The sequence below is a fragment of the Trichoplusia ni genome, chromosome 7 (assembly GCF_003590095.1).
Source record: "Trichoplusia ni isolate ovarian cell line Hi5 chromosome 7, tn1, whole genome shotgun sequence".
NCBI classification, from domain to species: Eukaryota; Metazoa; Arthropoda; class Insecta; order Lepidoptera; family Noctuidae; genus Trichoplusia; species Trichoplusia ni.
The window spans coordinates 10,045,445-10,063,247 of NC_039484.1; the positions used below are offsets into that span (position 1 = coordinate 10,045,445).

Consider the following 17,803-nt stretch of genomic DNA (forward strand, 5'->3'; position numbering starts at 1 on the left):
TAAATCGAATAAACAACATTTTTAATGTCGCTAAACTGCAAATATCTTAAATGGCAAGAGCTACAGACTACCGTCTCCTAACTAATTATTTCCTACAATATAAAGCGAGTAAAATATATGCATATTTCAGAGTGAGGTATTTCAATCAGTGGGATAACTATGTTACTTTGCTGGTACATTATAAACTCCTATTAAATTGAACTTAATACCAAATTGGCTACTTATTGCCATACGATGAGTATTATATTTAGGCTTCAGAGTAACACTATTAATATTTCTACACTATATGTAACAGGTACCTAAATATTATAATTCAAAGCTTGAGTGAGTTTTGTTCAGCTAACATTGCATTTAGTCTGCAGTTTCCTATTTCTAAAATAATAATACAACCTTTTTCGTAATATGAGGTAAGAATCCCTGATCTGAAACTACTATTGATGCGGTTTGATCACGGGTTGCTCCTTCTAAATATGAGTGCATGAATTCTATATCTTAAAAACTGGCACCGGTTTGTCTTTGATCAGCCAAAACGAATCGATCACCTGCCCCTCAAGGTCAACTGACACCTGTAACAATGAACATTATAATAATTAGGTTGTATGATCTATGTGGCGACTGCACGGATAGCCGTATGGTTGGGTTCACCAAACCAAACCTAAAGAGCACGATGTGTCGCGGGTTCGATCCTCACGTAGGACAAGCATTTCTGTGATCCACGATTGCTTGTCCTCAGTCTGGATGTATTTGTGTATGTGACTTGAATGCTTGTGAAATCCCCTGCGACACAAGATTTAAATACCATAGTGCGTTTTTGTTTTTTTTTAGTCTATTCGCCTGTCTAGACCAGGGGCATGTCTTTACGCTTTGGAAGGTTGACACTAATTGCTAATATGTCATCGTAATCCACAAACTCCCGGCAGGAGTTAAGAACAGATAAAATTTAGGTTATAAAAGCGTAAAGCTCTATAAATGAGCTAAAATGAACTTTATTGCTTGGCAGCTAGAATACATATTGATATCATTGTCTTATCTAAGCGAGCTTGTACTGACACTGACCTGTTCCATGTGGATGTGCGTTTTGTTGAACGCCTTGAACTTTGTGTAGCCGTAGTCTTGCGAGCGGAACGCGGACCATTTCGGCTGCTTGTCTGATGATGTAAATCACATTTTATTAATAATGTTTTCTTAATATATTTTTTATTAAAAAAGCACTCTTAAAATAAATACTATTTTTTTACGAACCAAACTTAATAAAAAAGAATGAAATCGGTTCAGCCAGTCCGAAGTTCTGAGGTTTTAAACATTGTAAAATAATGATTAAGAACCTCCTCCTTTTTTAAGTCGGTTAAAAGGGGCCAGCCAACATTTGTGCTGTTATGACAAACTGCAACACTATTTAAGGGGTGGCGGTAGGCTTTTTGCCGATATTTTGAAAGTCACTAATATTAAAATGATCTACAAGTTGAATAATACGTTAGTGATGTTAATTGCATGAGTTACTTACTTAGGAAGTGATCCCTGCCCTCCTGGCAGCCGGCCGAGCCCGTTATTATGTGAACCGGAGCTCTGCAAGTACCATCATATTAATTTGCTTCACCTATAGTATAACAGTGGGCATACAAGTTCACATAGTAGAGGGAGCGAGAGATAGATTATTAGACAAAAAATTGCCAAAGCTTCCAAGACTTCTTCTCTCTCTTCTAGTTTGTACTATTTGTCATATTTTCAGGAGAAAAAAAAACATAAATTATATACTAAATCTATTTATTAAAAACACAAGATTTACAAAAAATGAGATTCGTAATTTACAATTTTGTGTATAATGCGTGAAATACATCATAACATTTCAACTAAAACCATACTAAAATGCAAGTTCGTGTTTAAGAAAACCGTCATCGAAATAAAGTACATGATCCCTTAGTCAAAACTTAAAATAATATAAAAGTAACTATTAAAACTACGAATAAATGTTTAGTAACATCACAAAATAAAATCCATGGACTCGTAAACTATTACGTCTCATTGAGTTTTACGTATGCATTGGTATCATTACAACTAGTTAAAGTTGGTTAGTTAGATTATATTTTGTAAGGCTTGTGCTCATCTTTGACGATCCAGAATGAGTCGATCACTTCGCCCAATAAATCCACGTCGACCTGAAACAATATTTCTTGCCGTTAAGAGTTGAATATTTGAATGAAACTAAGCAACAATCAGACATCAACGCCTTCAGCAAGTCTTCACATTAAGTAGAAAAGTATTAGTCCTGTGTAAATTCAACTAAAGATACTTATGATCAATGCTTATTCCCTTTTGATAAGATTCAGATTATTGACAGAACTATAACTTGTAGTTTGACCTTTTAGGGAAGTGGAATACATTGCCATAAGCGACGTTTTACATCAACAATTGCAACATGACTAAATCGCATACGAAAGCAAAATAAATAAATGATTAAATACTTATTAATGTGCATACCTGTTCGAAGTAGACATGCGTCTTGTTGTGAGCCACGAACCGCGTGTAGCCGTAGTCGCTGCTGCGGAACGCTGACCACGGCTCGGGGTCCGCTGGGACACAACATGCATCTTTTTTAGAAAAACGTCTCCCGCAGTAGGGAGTTTAATCCTTGTGTCGCGGGGGTTTCACAAACATACAAATCACATGGACATAGACACCCAGACTCAGAACAAGCATTCGTGGATCACACAAATGCTTGTGTTACGCGGGGATCGAACCCGCGACACGACGCACGCAGTGGGTTTGGCGTGGTGATCTCAACCACAATCTATCATGTCTAGTGATAGTTAAGCCAAAGCAGGTGTTAATTTATACAATACATTTATCAGAATAAGTTTCAAAATGTATAATAAATAACCAAGTTCAACATTGTCGTTGGTGTTATTTTTTTTCTTTACTTAATTTTAAAATATTTTCGGTGAAATAAAAAGAGTAATAAGGACTTACGCCTGAAGGGATCGGTTTTCTCCTGGCATCCTGCCGAACCAGTCACTATGTGCACGGGAGCTCTGAAAACAAATGTTAATAATGTTTCAGGTAACGTTAATCGATTACGGTATGCGTTCAAAGCATGCATACAATCTCTTGCTGTGGGTACTATCTGTCCAGAATGTTTTAACAATGTCGGATTACTGCAAAGGCTATGCTGAAGGTTTGAAGTGAATTACACTAATTTTACCAAAAAAAACACTAACTTTGGAAAAGAACCCAGGCATAAACAATAAGGTTATGGTTAGATACAAAGCTGTAAGCTGTTAGTCGTTTAGGAAGATTTTATAGAGACAGGTTAAAGTTCCTTTGATCTTTCGAAATTTGACCAGTAAAGCATGGGTATATATTATAATAAAATATAAATACAATTAATAAGTTGCAGGTTTAAAGTGTTATGTTAGAAATATAAATAACAATAAATAAAACATATATTTACCTTTGGAATTTTGACATAAATTATCACAAAGCTCGTTCCAAATGATATTATCTATTGGTATACAAATACAACCCACTCTACATACTTTATTTTTCACGAAAACAAACAGTAATTTTAGACACAAAAAAATAACACTAGAAGTTTTATTTAAGTACGGATTTAAAGCTTATTTGAGCAAAACAACCGTTAAAAGACATGAAAACTGTTAGCACTAAACCATTTATACTTCTTTGACCAGCATTTTGAGTTAATAAAAATGTAATCTAAGGATTGTTACGGTATATGGAGATAATACAAATAGTCTATCCTTACACATAATAAATATTCGTGCTATATTAATTAAACCTCTGATTTAGTAGCCAAGCTCCTCAAAGATTAGTATTATTATTGTAGAAAGATTTGTTAAAATGATGAATATTATAACTTAATAGTTTTCTTTTAAGTTGAACTTTACACAAGACGAATAATATATTAACAAAAGTGTTAAGTTTTATAAGGTGACATATGGAATACCTGTAATGATTAGTTTTAAGCATAATAGTGCACCAAAGTCAAATAATTAGATATTATTAATTATGGCAATAACCCGTCCGGGACTTGTTTCTTTGATGGAACATTAAAAGGTTTCACTCTAATGAAATGACAATCAACACAAAAAAGAATGTCTGTCAAATATCAAGTTATATGAGAGACCACAAAACACGGAAGGGCCGTCAAGGAGTCATGATCAAAAGATTTATTTCAACGTCAACATTTTTATAGAAATCAGACTTTTTGAATACCATAATAAGGGTGTTATCACATTGAAACCGCTACCCAGGCTGTATTAGTAGAAGCTAGATAAAAAGTCACAGTATGGCTGGCATGCCCTACATGTAGAGTGTGGGCTCACCGCGGGTTGTGGTAGGGCTGGCGCGTGCCGTTGTAGACGCGGTTGTCGTAGAGCGGCCACGTGCGCTCGTACGAGTGCTCGTGCGCCCACACGGCCGCGTCCACGCGGAACTCGCGCAGCAGCGGCTCCAGCCCTGCGGGGGGGGGGGCTTCAACATGTGGCGGCAAGCAGTAAATATCAATGTGTCATCCAAAGGCCATGCTCAGACACATTTATTTATTACTAGCTGTCCGAACTACGTACCGCCTAGCAGTTGATGTACAATTATTTTTTTTGGAATTTTTCCATATTTTAAACCTTCTGTGGACTGCCACGAATATTTCAAGAGTAAAATGATCCACATCGATTCAGCCGTTCTCGAGCACTGCTCATACTTTTTTTCCCTACAACTTTACAGCTTTAGTCGACAATCAAGATATATACAAGATATCTACCAGTTACGGTAACGTACCATACACGCCGAGCAGACCGACCCTGGTGTACTCGCAGCTGCAGTCGATGTCATTCGAGTCACTGCAGTACATCGGACGATGACCGAAAAGAATAATCCACGGACGCTTTGCTCTAGAAAAATAGACCGCATTTATAGTGAGGTAAGATTCAATTTTAACTAAATTATTTATAATGATGGATACTTTCCATTTTGAATTGTGTTTAAAAAATACAGTAAAAATAGTAATATTCACTTTAACAATCGTATATCACGTATACATGACAAATACATCTAGTTGAAAAGGACTCCTTTGAAAACGGATTTTTCCTAAATAAGTAAGTTTAGAGATTTACCTATTTTGGGGCAGGTTGGCTTTAGCGAGGTCTTTCTTGAGCCATTCGTACTGGCTGACGATGAGCTTGAGGCCGTACTGCGTGAAGTAGTAGACCTCCGTGGATATGGACACGAAGTGTATGGGCCCGAGGTCGAAGCTGTAGTACAGCGAGGAGTCGCGGCCCGGCATGCGGAACCGGTTCGCGTAGTTACTGAAGTTACTGGAATAAAGAAATTTTATATATTCTGGCGTTTTTTGTAGCATGTAGTAAGCTAAAAACTATGAGTATGTTACAGTCCATTTATTAAGCAAAGTCATCTTCCCTGTAATTATTTGAAGGAGAAGAGTTAATTAAAATTCTTGTGAGTTATAGCAATTAATTCACAGAATATAAAACGTAGGGTTAAAATTAAACTGTCACTTTTATTTTAAACCAAGAAGGATTACAAAAAGCCTATATAACTCATTTTCTGGTCAGTCAATTCCCTAACCAAGGTTACAGGAGGCATATACTAAATACATGATAATATGTATAATGCAATGTGGTGCGTGGTACTGACTAGGCCTGCTCGTGGTTCCCGGGACAGGTCATGTATGGCACGAGCGCGGCCAGCGGCTGTATCTGCCGCATGAACTCGTCGCCCACGCGCGCCTCGTCCGTGTCCATGTCGTACGCGAAGTCGCCCACGTGCAGGATCACGTCGAACTTGTCGCGCTGGGCCTCGTCTTGGAGGTATGAGAGGGACTAGAAATGTACACCAGGTTAATGATTAATCATCTTTTTATAGAATACGTCCTTATTTCAGGTCGCAAAACAATAATAAATCCAAAACAGAGTTAGGACCCAATTTGCAGAGAAGCGTAATAAGCGCTGCACTAACTAGGGTACACGCCCACCCTCGATGCAGGGCCCTTCATCGGGTTGTGTAATAAGCGTTTAACTCACTTATATACTTAGACACAATACTTGGTGTTTCTGGTTAATCTTTACATAATAATCTCGTGTGTTTGTAGTTAAACACCTCCGAAACAGCTTGACCGATTCTCGAAATTTTGTGCGCATATTGGATAAATCTGACAATAGGATATCTCTTTGTCATCCCCTTGAGTATTTTTTTTCTTATTCATACATCAAGCTTTTTTCTGCACCATTATAAAAAGACATTTGCTGGGTCAGCTAGTAATAATGTAAGAAAACATTGTTTATTGCAGGTTGCTACGTCGCGTTACGCAGCAAACAGAAGAACGCGCAGTCACTAGGTATAGTGAGTAGTACCTGTGCGTTCTTGTTGCCCATGTCCCCGTAAATGGCGGCGCGCACGGGCCAGTCCTCGCCGGCGGGCGGCACGCGGAACCAGAACATCTCCGACCAGCCGTACACAGAGCCCGCGTGGTAAACTGAAATGTACCAAATAGACTAATGTTGTAATTGGTTTTCAAAGGCCGTCGCGTCATTGTAACTAGGACTTATAACAACTTAAATAAAACCATGCCCGTTTAAATTTAATAAAGAATAACAAGAATCCACAAAACAAAGCGTTATTTTTTTGGAGGTCAGCCTGGCAAAGCTTTACAGAATTCAATGGTCACTAGAATCAAATATGGTCAGATAAATTTTACTCTAAAAAAGCTACTATAGTCATATTATATTATGTTTCGTTTTACGAGGAATTATTTGGACTAGTTCTATCCCCGACAATATAATTAAGTAGATTGCGATGCAAAGATTACAAATAAACAACGGATGAACATCCGCGTACGATAACTGTGTCGCACGGGCTCCAACTTTACAGCAAGAGACACCGCGCGAGCACAACTATTGGGGGTGCCGGATTGGTGAAAAATGAGAAGGCCCTTGTATAAACACCAAACTCAATTTATTGACGCTCAAACAGAGGATGCAAAACGTAAACAAACGCAGTTTGTTTACGTCGACTATTTCGTAGGGCTCCGTTGATGTCCTTTAGGGCTTCGCTGATGTCCCGGGGCTCCTTCGTTGTATCCGAGGCGTCGCTGTTGCTGAAGTCTTCGAGGGCTTCCTATTTCTTCCTGTTGGTCCGCTCTTCTTGCTGTGTTGCCGCCGAATGTGTCGACTCTCGGTGTGGGCCGCATTTTATACAAATTCGGGCCCCGAAATTCCCCCGCTCCCATTGGCCGACCAATAAGATCGCTCGCTTTTCGACCAATAAGAGCGGGGGCGGGGCCCGCGCGCGGTTTTTTCCTTAAGGTTAAGTACGACGATACTTTACCACACCGAGAGCCGTTTACTTAAAATGCTATTTTCTATTTAAAAATGAATTACAATAGTATGTTAACTATACATTTTCTGAATCATTACTTAGCCTATAATATGAGAAAAATATAATTTTTACAATATTCCTATCTTAAAAATATTCACAATTTTCGTATAACTTTAATTAATTCCGGCTCTCCTATTGGTCGCTGTTACTGGAATGTTTTCCAATAGGAGGCCGGAGTATACTAAACAAACAATAATCTAATCAGACTCTAATTTGACTTAAACTATACTTAAACCTAATCATATAACACTAATCACAAATACTGTTCATTGTTTACACTTTTTCTCTTAAACTGTTCACGCTGTCCCGCACATCTCTCCCGCCGTGCGACGATGTTGCATCTCCTCCGTGTGCGGGTCCGTCGTCGTGCAGGGGCAGGATCACCAGCTTCCTCACTGGTCGACGTAGAACTCCTCCTTTTGTCCGGATGTCCACTGCTCTGACGACTCCATCTGGGCCGGGGTACGTGTCGATGACCCTTCCTCTGACCCACACGTTACGGGGCAGGTTGGCGTCGACTATTTGTACGAGGTCGTTGACCTGCACAGCTGGGCCCCGTCCGTGCGGCTCCCGCCGGTGTTGAAGCTCGGGTAAGTACTCTCTCACCCAGCGTGTCCAGAATAAGTCAGCGAGCCTTTGGGCTGCTCGCCAGCTGGATCTCGAAGCTACGTCCTTGTCGGTGAAACTTCCAGGCAGCGGTACTCGACCCTGTCCTCCTAGGAGGAAGTGATTCGGCGTCAGGGCTTCTGGATCTTCGGGGCTCACTGAAACGTGGGTCAGTGGCCTGCTGTTCACGGTGTACTCCACCTCGGCCAGTAGTGTGGATAACACCTCTTCTGTAGGGTGTCGCTCGTGCAGAGTGGCGGCGAGCGCCGTCTTGACTGACCGGACCATTCGTTCCCATGCTCCTCCCATGAACGGTGCGCCAGGAGGTATGAACCGCCAAGCGATGATTCTCTTTGCAGCTTCTTCCGCCGTCGCTTCATCTATTTGTTGTCGAAGTTCCTTTTCAGCTCCCTTTAGGTTGGTGCCGTTGTCCGACCATATTTCTGTAGGGCAGCCGCGTCGAGAGATCATTCTTCGGACTGCCATCACTGCTGAGTCGGTGCTGAGTGAGCCTGCAATTTCGAGATGGATGGCTCGCGTAGTGAGGCAGGTAAATATCGCGACGTAGCGTTTCTGTCGCGTTCTTCCAACTGTTACAGATAGCGGGCCGAAGTAGTCCACCCCAGTGTAGGTGAATGGCCTTTTGTGATGAGCCAAACGACACTGTGGTAGATCACCTGTTCGTGGATGTGGCGGAGTCCCTGTCTTCATTCTGCAGAACAAACACTGTCGCAGTACTGAGCGCGTTGTAGGGCGCAGGCGTAACACCCAGTACTGTTGTCTACACTCGTTCACTGTCGCTTCTACTCCTGCGTGATGTAGCTGTTGGTGTATTGCTCGTATCCATGACTTAACTATAGGATGGTCTCCGTCTATTATCATGGGGCTCTTGAAGTCTTCTGGCATGTATTTGACGGCTTTTATGCGACTTCTAAGCCGGAGGGCACCATCCACACACGTGACGCTGAGTTGATGTAGTCTGCTTTCCTTGTTGACCGGTTTCCCACTCCTTAGGTTGGCTATTTCTTCTGCGAACGACTCTTCTTGAGAAGCACGCATCAGCAACTCCTCCGCCTGCTTGAGGTTCTCGGCAGAGACTGGAAGGAATTTTCTATTTATCTTTGTTGTTGTTTTCTTCTGTGTTTCATTAGTGCTTGACGTTTTTCTTGCTATCTTATTCCAGCTTGGATCCTGTTCTTTGTTTTTCTTAGTCCTTCTGTAATTTACGCTTTCTTTATTTCTTCTGCAGAGTTCAATGAATAGAAGAACTCGCGCTGTAGTATATCGAAGCCGGTGCCAGTTAGAGAAGCGTGAGGCTTCGGGTAGCCCTTCTGTTAATCTAAGTTCTCTTTTATTCGCTATGTGGTTCACCTTCTCTTCCCCAGAAGTGTCTTCGATCTTCTTAGTATCTGTCTCGACTGGCCACTGGTCCTCTTCTTCGTACAAGAAGTCGGGTCCCTTGTACCATCTGTGATCCTTGTCGAAGGTGAGCGGGACGTCTCGTGTCGCGTCGTCCGCTACGTTCAGCTTCGTCGGAACCCAGCGCCACTCGTTAACTTTGGTACTTTCTTCTATAGCAGCAAGCCGATGAGCCACGTATGGTTTGTAGGTGCGTGACCCTGTCCTGATCCAGGTGAGTACTGTCTTACTGTCGGTCCAGAACACCTTGCAGTCAGGTTTCCTCTCGTGCTCTTCTATGACTGAGTCTGCCAGTCTGGTGCCCATAACTGCAGCTTGAAGCTCCAACCTCGGGATCGACGTTAGCTTCAACGGTGCCACCTTCGCCTTGGCGACGATGAGAGAGAGCTTGACCTCGCCGTCAGGAGTTTTCGTTCTCCAATACAGGACCGCAGAATATGCTGACTCGCTGGCGTCGGTGAAGATGTGAAGCTGTATCGAGGCAGCGTCGCTGTAGTTCAGGTATCGCCTCGGTATCTTCACGTCTCGTAGCTTCTGTAGGTGAGTCAGCCAGGTCGTCCATTGCTCCGCGAGATCTTCGTCTATAGGGTCGTCCCACGCCGTTCCTCTGCGCCACACTTCCTGCAGGAGCTGCTTCGCCCGTATGGTGACAGGAGACGCGAAGCCGAGTGGGTCGAACAGTGACATTACTATCCGCAAGGCTTCTCTCTTCGTAGGTGTTTCTCCCTCCAGTAGCGTTGTCGGAACGCGAGCTAAGTTGAGGTTGAAGGTCAGCTCGTCAGTGTTCAACTTCCAGATGACTCCTAGTACTCGTTCTGTTTTCTCTTCTGTCTTGTAGAGTTCCATATCTTCTATGAGCTCCTCCTCTCCCAGCTCTTGGAGTAGCAGGGTTGAGTTGGACTTCCACTGTTTGAGTTCGAAGCAGGCCTTTGCGTGTATATCTCGAACTCCCTTAGCTATACGTACTGCGTCCTCTAGACTCCTGAAGCTGTCTAAGTAGTCGTCTACGTAGTGCTTCTCTATGATCGCTGCTGCAGCCTCGGGGTGTGTGGCTTCGTGTTCTTTGGCGTTCAAGTTCTTGACATATATTGCTGTTGACGGTGAGCTCGACGCGCCGAAGATCAGAGACGTCATTCTGTACTCTTCTGGAGGCTGGTCGTCTCTTCTGTTGCCCCTCCACACGTATCGCAGGGAGTCTCTGTCAGCTTCTCGAAGTTTCACTTGCATGAACATTTCTTTAATGTCCGCCGTGACTGCTATTTGATGTTGTCGGAAACGCATGACGACTCCAGGCAGCGACTGCATCAGGTCAGGTCCCTTCAGCAGCATGTCGTTGAGCGCCACCCCTCTTGTCTTGGCGGCGGCGTCGTGTACCACCCTGAGTTTCTCTGGCTTCATTGGATTGATGACAGCGAAGTGTGGTAAGTACCATGTCTTCTTGGGGTTCTTGTCTGCAGGAGCACGTTCGGCGTAGCCTTTGGCGACGAGTGCTTCCATCTGTTCATTATACTTCTGTTTAAGCTTCGGGTCGCGATCTAATTTTCTCTCTATATTTTCGAGCCTCTTCACGGCGTTGCAGTAATTGTTGGGAAACGAGATGTCTTCTTGTTTCCATAAGAGGCCCGTTTCGTATCTTCCTTCTCCTATTCTTCTCGTTGTCTTCTCTAGGACTCGGAGAGCTTGCTGTTCTGGATCTGTTGTGGGCTTCTTCGGGACGATGCATAAAGAGTCCATTTCGAAGTACTTCTTGACCATGGCTTCTAGGTCATCTTCTGGTGATTCTTCTGTGATATGCGATACATAGTCGATCGCGTGCTTCATTGTCCTGGTTTGGCTTCCGTGCAGGACCCAACCCAGCGGCGTGAGGGAGGCCACTGGTTGGTGATGATCGCCTCTTCTTATCCTTGTGGTCACCAGAAGATGCCAGTTGTCCTGTCCGATCAGTAGTCGTGGCTTGGCTTGGTCGTACGTCAGGTGTCCCATCAAGTCCGTCAGATGCTTGCAATCTTGAACCACTTCCCTGGACACCTTCTGTGATGAGACCTGCAGGTTCTTAACTGTTCTGGCTCGGACTCGCTCTTCATGACCGTTCATACCCTTTAATCGGAAGGTGACTCTTCTTGACGCAGCTTCTGACGTCTTTAACTCGTTGATAGTTTCTATACGTAGGGGGTCGACGGGTCCTGTGGCACCTATCTCCCTGGCGACCTCTTCGTCTATTAATGTTACTGTCGACCCGTCGTCCAGCAGAGCGAAGGTGTCCACGACTCCTTTGGGCCCCTTCACCTTCAGCGGCACGATCTTCAAGTAAGACTGTTTTCTTTTTGCTGTCCACGCAGAGTTGATTACTTCTTTGTCCTGTTCTTCTGTAGGAATCTTCTCTGTGCTTTTTTCAAAATGAAGTAACCTGTTGTGAAAATACTTGCAGTTATCTATCCCACAGGGCTTGGGCTTGCAACTATGGGTTTTGTTTCTGTAACGCAGACAGCGAAAGCACAACTTCCTTGCCTTGGCTAGGTCCCATCTTCCGCTGTTGTCCTTCTTCTTGAACTCTGCACAGTCTTGCGTGTTGTGTCCCGTCTCGTCGCATGCTGGACACTTCGGTGTATACGTTTGCACGTTGTTGACTCTCTGCGGTTTTCTAACTGTAGGTGGCGCTGCTACCTGTTCAGGTAGCGCATATGGACCGCAGAGTTCAGCTTCCCGTCTGAGAAATCTTTCCATCTTGACGAGATCGGGTTCACTTTTCTGTTGACTGGCGGCGTAGTCAAAATACCTGTACTTGAGTGTTGGGGTTAACTTGTCCACCAGAGATTTGCATATCTCCGGGTTATATAGGTAGTTCAAACAGCTGAGAGTCTTCAATGTAGCGACGATGTTGGAGACCTTCGTTGAGAAGATGCATATATCTCGTGGCGATTCCGTGAGGCGTGGGAGTCCCCGGAGCGCCTCCATCTCCACCATCGCTATTGCTTCTGGTCGCCCGAATCTTGACTCCAATGTCTTCATAACTTCTTCCGGAGCTGCGCTGGTGATGAGCAGGCCCTCCACGGCTTCCCTGGCTCTTCCTTTGAGGTTTCTTCTAAGCCTGTTCGTGTTTTCTATAGGAGAGTACGACGACGCTGTCTCATAGTAGGCCGCGCGGAAGGGCAGCCATTCTTGATGTGCACCGCTGAAGATCGGAAGTTCAATGAACTTTGGTCGCTGAGCGGCCTTGACCGCGAACGTTATTGCTTCAGCCAGCTGCGAGAAGTCCGCTGGACCTCCCGCCGGTGCTGGCTGCGCGGGCTGCTGAGTCTTCTGCTGTGGCGTCGCGTCCTCCTCTGCTGTGTTCTTGTTGGTGTCGAGCCAATTGGACACCTTCTCGTTCACCTCGGTGATAGAGACGTCGCCTTCTTCATCTTCATCTTCTGTGTCTTCAGTCTCCAAGGCGGCCAGCTTCGCCGCCGCGAGCTCGACCTGTAGGCGCAGGAGTTCTTCTTTGGCCTTTGCTATCCGCTGCGCCTTCTTGCTGTGTGTTGATCCCCCCCCTCCCCCCCTCTTGCTGGGGGCGCGCGGGGTGGTCGGTCCACCTGTTTCATGTGGGCCGGTTGCATCCTTCCTGTTCCGCTTGACTGTAGATGCTCCTGTTCTGTTTTTGTTGACACCGGCGGTTACCCCCCCCCGCGGGGGGTTCATGTTCGTCTTCTTGACGGCGTGAGCGGGCAGCGTGGTAGCAGCGGAGTCCGAGACCGTAGGCGCGTTGGTTGCTGTCGCGGCCGCGGCGGTGGTGCCGGCGGTCGCGGTGGCGCCCGAGGTGGCGGCGGTGCCCGAGGTGGCGGCGGTGCCGGAGGTCGCGGCGGTTGCCGATGACTGCGTGGTGGCTGTCGTCACGGAGGCGGATGTATACTCTGTAGTTTCCGTGGCGGTAGTCCCTGTGGCTGTAGAATCGATCGCAGTCTCGGCGCTGTTGCCGGTCCCCGAGGTCGTAGCGGTGTCCTCGGATGATGGCTTCTGTTGTGTTGCGACCTTGCGGCCCTTTCCCTCGGAGCGTGTGACGGGCATGGCGCTTCTGTCTTCTATTCTTCGGTCTTCACAACTCGATCTGTAATTAAGTTCGATGTTCGAAAGGCCAACTCAATTCCACGTATCCGGCTCGAAGGACCATTAAATGTGTCGCACGGGCTCCAACTTTACAGCAAGAGACACCGCGCGAGCACAACTATTGGGGGTGCCGGATTGGTGAAAAATGAGAAGGTCCTTGTATAAACACCAAACTCAATTTATTGACGCTCAAACAGAGGATGCAAAACGTAAACAAACGCAGTTTGTTTACGTCGACTATTTCGTAGGGTTCCGTTGATGTCCTTTAGGGCTTCGCTGATGTCCCGGGGCTCCTTCGTTGTATCCGAGGCGTCGCTGTTGCTGAAGTCTTCGAGGGCTTCCTATTTCTTCCTGTTGGTCCGCTCTTCTTGCTGTGTTGCCGCCGAATGTGTCGACTCTCGGTGTGGGCCGCATTTTATACAAATTCGGGCCCCGAAATTCCCCCGCTCCCATTGGCCGACCAATAAGATCGCTCGCTTTTCGACCAATAAGAGCGGGGGCGGGGCCCGCGCGCGGTTTTTTCCTTAAGGTTAAGTACGACGATACTTTACCACACCGAGAGCCGTTTACTTAAAATGCTATTTTCTATTTAAAAATGAATTACAATAGTATGTTAACTATACATTTTCTGAATCATTACTTAGCCTATAATATGAGAAAAATATAATTTTTACAATATTCCTATCTTAAAAATATTCACAATTTTCGTATAACTTTAATTAATTCCGGCTCTCCTATTGGTCGCTGTTACTGGAATGTTTTCCAATAGGAGGCCGGAGTATACTAAACAAACAATAATCTAATCAGACTCTAATTTGACTTAAACTATACTTAAACCTAATCATATAACACTAATCACAAATACTGTTCATTGTTTACACTTTTTCTCTTAAACTGTTCACGCTGTCCCGCACAATAACTATTAACATTCCCTTGTTATTTACAAATTATATTGACTACACGTACTAATTTAATTCTTACGAATTAAAAATTGATACGTAGAGTAGTAGAAAGGCGAGAAGCAATTGACTTTTACTGGAAGTATAATTTTTTAACAACATTTCTTGGAAAGATGTTCCAGATACTTCACTTAAAGCAAGAGTTGCGGTTATAAGATCGAACTGGGGCTCTACACGGCTCAGAGCGAAATCCTACTTACACAGCAAAACAGGTTAAGAGCTGATGGATTTTTCTTTCTGTCAAAAAAAAGCAAATAAGAGCAATCACAATCACAACACGGTGTTACCATATTTGGTGTTATACTTGAGGTTCTTGAGCACCACGGTGTGGATGTACTGGCTCCGCTTCAGGCTGCCGCCGTCCACGAACAGCTTGCTGGAGCCTCTGCTCTCCTGGTCCATGATGCCCGCGCCGTACTGCACGCGCGACTCCTGCGTGTCGTTGAACGTCGACCATGTTACCACTATGTCGTTGCTCTTGTCTGAAAATAAATTTATAAGGAATATTGTCTACTAGGAGTACTAGGTATATAACACGAATATTCAACTGTGCTTAAGAAGGGAAAAGAGGCCTTTGCCCTGTAACTCTTAAAAGCAATAATATGTGGATGTGGATAATAAGAGGCTGGCAAAGAAAGGCATTTGTGAAGGGATGTGGTGGATTTTCAAGTACAAAAGGCCCAAAGTGGGCCATTAACATTACCCTACTCCTTAGTAAATATTAAAAAAATCTACATCAAATATTTACTTAATTTTCTCGAAGATTCTTAGACGATAGTGCTGATATGGACAAGATAGAATTAATAATATGATGATGTAAAAGTCGTAAGTTACTCAATGCTACAGTTTAAACAATATTGTTTACAATTATGACTGGCAATAATGTTTAGTGATTATGTATACTACTACTATTTCAATATTATTATGGCAGGTTTGTTATTGCTTATGTATACAAAGGATTTGAAATCCATACTTTCAGACAGACATTTGTTGGTTATCGTAAACACGCAATCAGAAAGGCAAAGTATTCATGAAAGTATTTGTGTAATTATGATGTCGGAATTCATTGGAATAGCAGAATGCATATATATAGGTATTATATGTTCCGTCATAACATGTATTGCTCCGGATTGTCTGAGATATTGTTTAGAGTGAGCCATTAGAGGTGTAAAAACAAATAATTTTGGATTTGCAATGTTATCTTGTGAAGAAGTTAGATAATAAACTTGCTAGTATGTTATCATGCCTATTGCTAGCACTTATTGAGTGGTTTTACTGTGAAAGAGAGATGCCAGATAAACTATGTCAACAATTTTATTAACACAGTTATGCATAAACAAGTCCCAGTTATCATTTATTTTAATTAGTATGTTTGTAAAAGTTCAATAACTTGGTGTACTCAAAACAAGCGATAGTTTATCAATTTACTTAAAAACAGGACACACTTAGTTGATGATAAATAGATTTAATTACTGTGAGTTAAAGTTCAAAATGATATATGAATAAGTTATTTAAAATATTCAATGAATAATAGTTGAAATACTATTGACACCATTAATTACTTTGATTTTAGTTAAATTATAAATTGTAAGATTTTTGAAGCCTGTTTTTAACTCATATTCGTTCCATGTTAACCATTACCCTGTCCCATAAGTTATATGGATATTGCTAGTGTGCAATGGTTGTGACTATTGGCCCAGCGGGACAGGAAACAGCCTGGCCCAACTATCTTTTTATAACATGTAATAACTTAGGTATGGACAAAAAGTTATAATGGATCTATTTATTTATTTTCAGTAAAACTGTAGTAAGAACTAAGCTTAAAAAGGTAATGAGTAATTTAAAAAAATCACAAATTGTTTACAATTTTGTCTATTAACTAACACTACATACACATCTGCCACAATGTATAATTGCATCAATTATTGACTACAAGGAAAATGTGATAAAAAAATAAATACGCAAATACTGCGTTTAATACCTGCGGTAGGTATAATTACTAATGAATACAAATGTTGAACTTACCTCCAAACGCAATATGGACCTGCTCTGGCTGGCAGTGAGTACACTCATAGGGACTCGGATTAAAAATATTAAACCTTCTACCCCAGGCTATCCCCAGTACCAAAGATAGAATAAATAACTTCATGATCTAATTATCGCTTCGTTATTTAATCAATTTCTTTTATTAACATTTATTAGAAGGTACGCGTTAAATTTTAACAAAACACGTTAATATATTGTATCAAAGCTGATGTACGTCCCTGAACGCTCAGTTTATCACTAATTGGCATCAGAATAATTCAAAACATGTAATCATTACTTGCAGAGTCGCGAATCAAAACTCGCATCAAACATTGTTGACAGAAACGTCAAAACTAGACATTCAGAAACTTGCATTGATACCTGCAGTATAATAGAATGTACTCTGTGATTCCTACGAACCAAATATACAAAACTCTGAATCCCGAACGATTATAAAACTACAAACATATTAATATATAACAATGTTTATGTATCACTGAACAAAGGTTTCATCCTCAATAATTTAGTTTACAATATCGATCAATATATATTTTGTTAGAGAGTAAAAATTATGTTTCGGAACGTAACCTTAATCTGGAGTTCGATTCAAAATAAAATGAATTATACTAATTTATAGCAATCTTTTGATTAGCAATGCTTTTCTTAAGTGTTAGTTCTGAAGATATTAATGAATTAGATGGTGTAAAAATTGTAAAGCTTTTTAAAATGAATAGTGTTGTGCCGGAATTGAGCTAGTTTTATAATTACACTTTTTAATAACTTAAGAGAAACTTCTTGTCTTCTACGTAAGTTGCCGCAGTTACCGGTCAGTACCGTCAATGTTGCATCTGCCAGTTTGTCTGAATTGATTATTCATAATAAAAATAAGGTAAGTGAGGTAAGTTTTTTTTCAATCCATTAAGTACCAGAGATTCTGGGATACTCATTCTCCTTTCGGCTTTCATTAATAAATGCGTTTAGGGGTTTAAGGAGTAACCAAATCCTCGTTTTGTGTTACGTTTTTGCGGACGGATTTATGTAATTCCTAAGTACGCTGGCTATTATTATTATTAGGTACTAGGAATGTCTCAACTTATCCAGGTGAGATCTCAACTTGTTTTTAACATTTATAGTGTAGGGTTGTATTATAAAAACTTTACTTCCAAATTTTTACTTATTACTTTATTATATTAATGTTTCAAAGTGACTTTTTAATTTGTAGGCCTTCTACTTTGCTCTTGCAAGATATTAGAAGATAAATAACTTGAATGTGCTGTAGTTTATTTCTTGAGGGGCTACACATA

General features: G+C 42.3%; 1 protein-coding gene across 2 annotated transcripts; it reads right to left on the bottom strand.

Moving 5' to 3' along the window:
• Positions 1-33: 33 nt before the first annotated feature.
• LOC113495569 (acid phosphatase type 7) lies at positions 34-16,850 on the bottom strand. Of its 2 annotated transcripts, none has more exons than XM_026874337.1 (10): positions 16,500-16,850; positions 14,762-14,956; positions 6,384-6,505; positions 5,668-5,852; positions 5,127-5,327; positions 4,792-4,904; positions 4,341-4,473; positions 1,505-1,566; positions 1,057-1,148; positions 34-566 (listed from the first exon to the last, which is right to left on the bottom strand). In XM_026874337.1, exons 1-10 carry the CDS (start codon positions 16,621-16,623, stop codon positions 486-488), a joined length of 1,308 nt encoding a protein of 435 aa, XP_026730138.1. In that variant the 5' UTR covers positions 16,624-16,850; the 3' UTR covers positions 34-485. The 2 variants fall into 2 exon arrangements, with proteins under 2 accessions (XP_026730138.1, XP_026730139.1); XM_026874338.1 differs by lacking the exons at positions 34-566; positions 1,057-1,148; positions 1,505-1,566 and adding exons at positions 1,748-2,156; positions 2,479-2,570; positions 2,968-3,029 and having other exon boundaries at positions 16,500-16,848.
• Between the last annotated feature and the right edge of the window lie 953 nt (positions 16,851-17,803).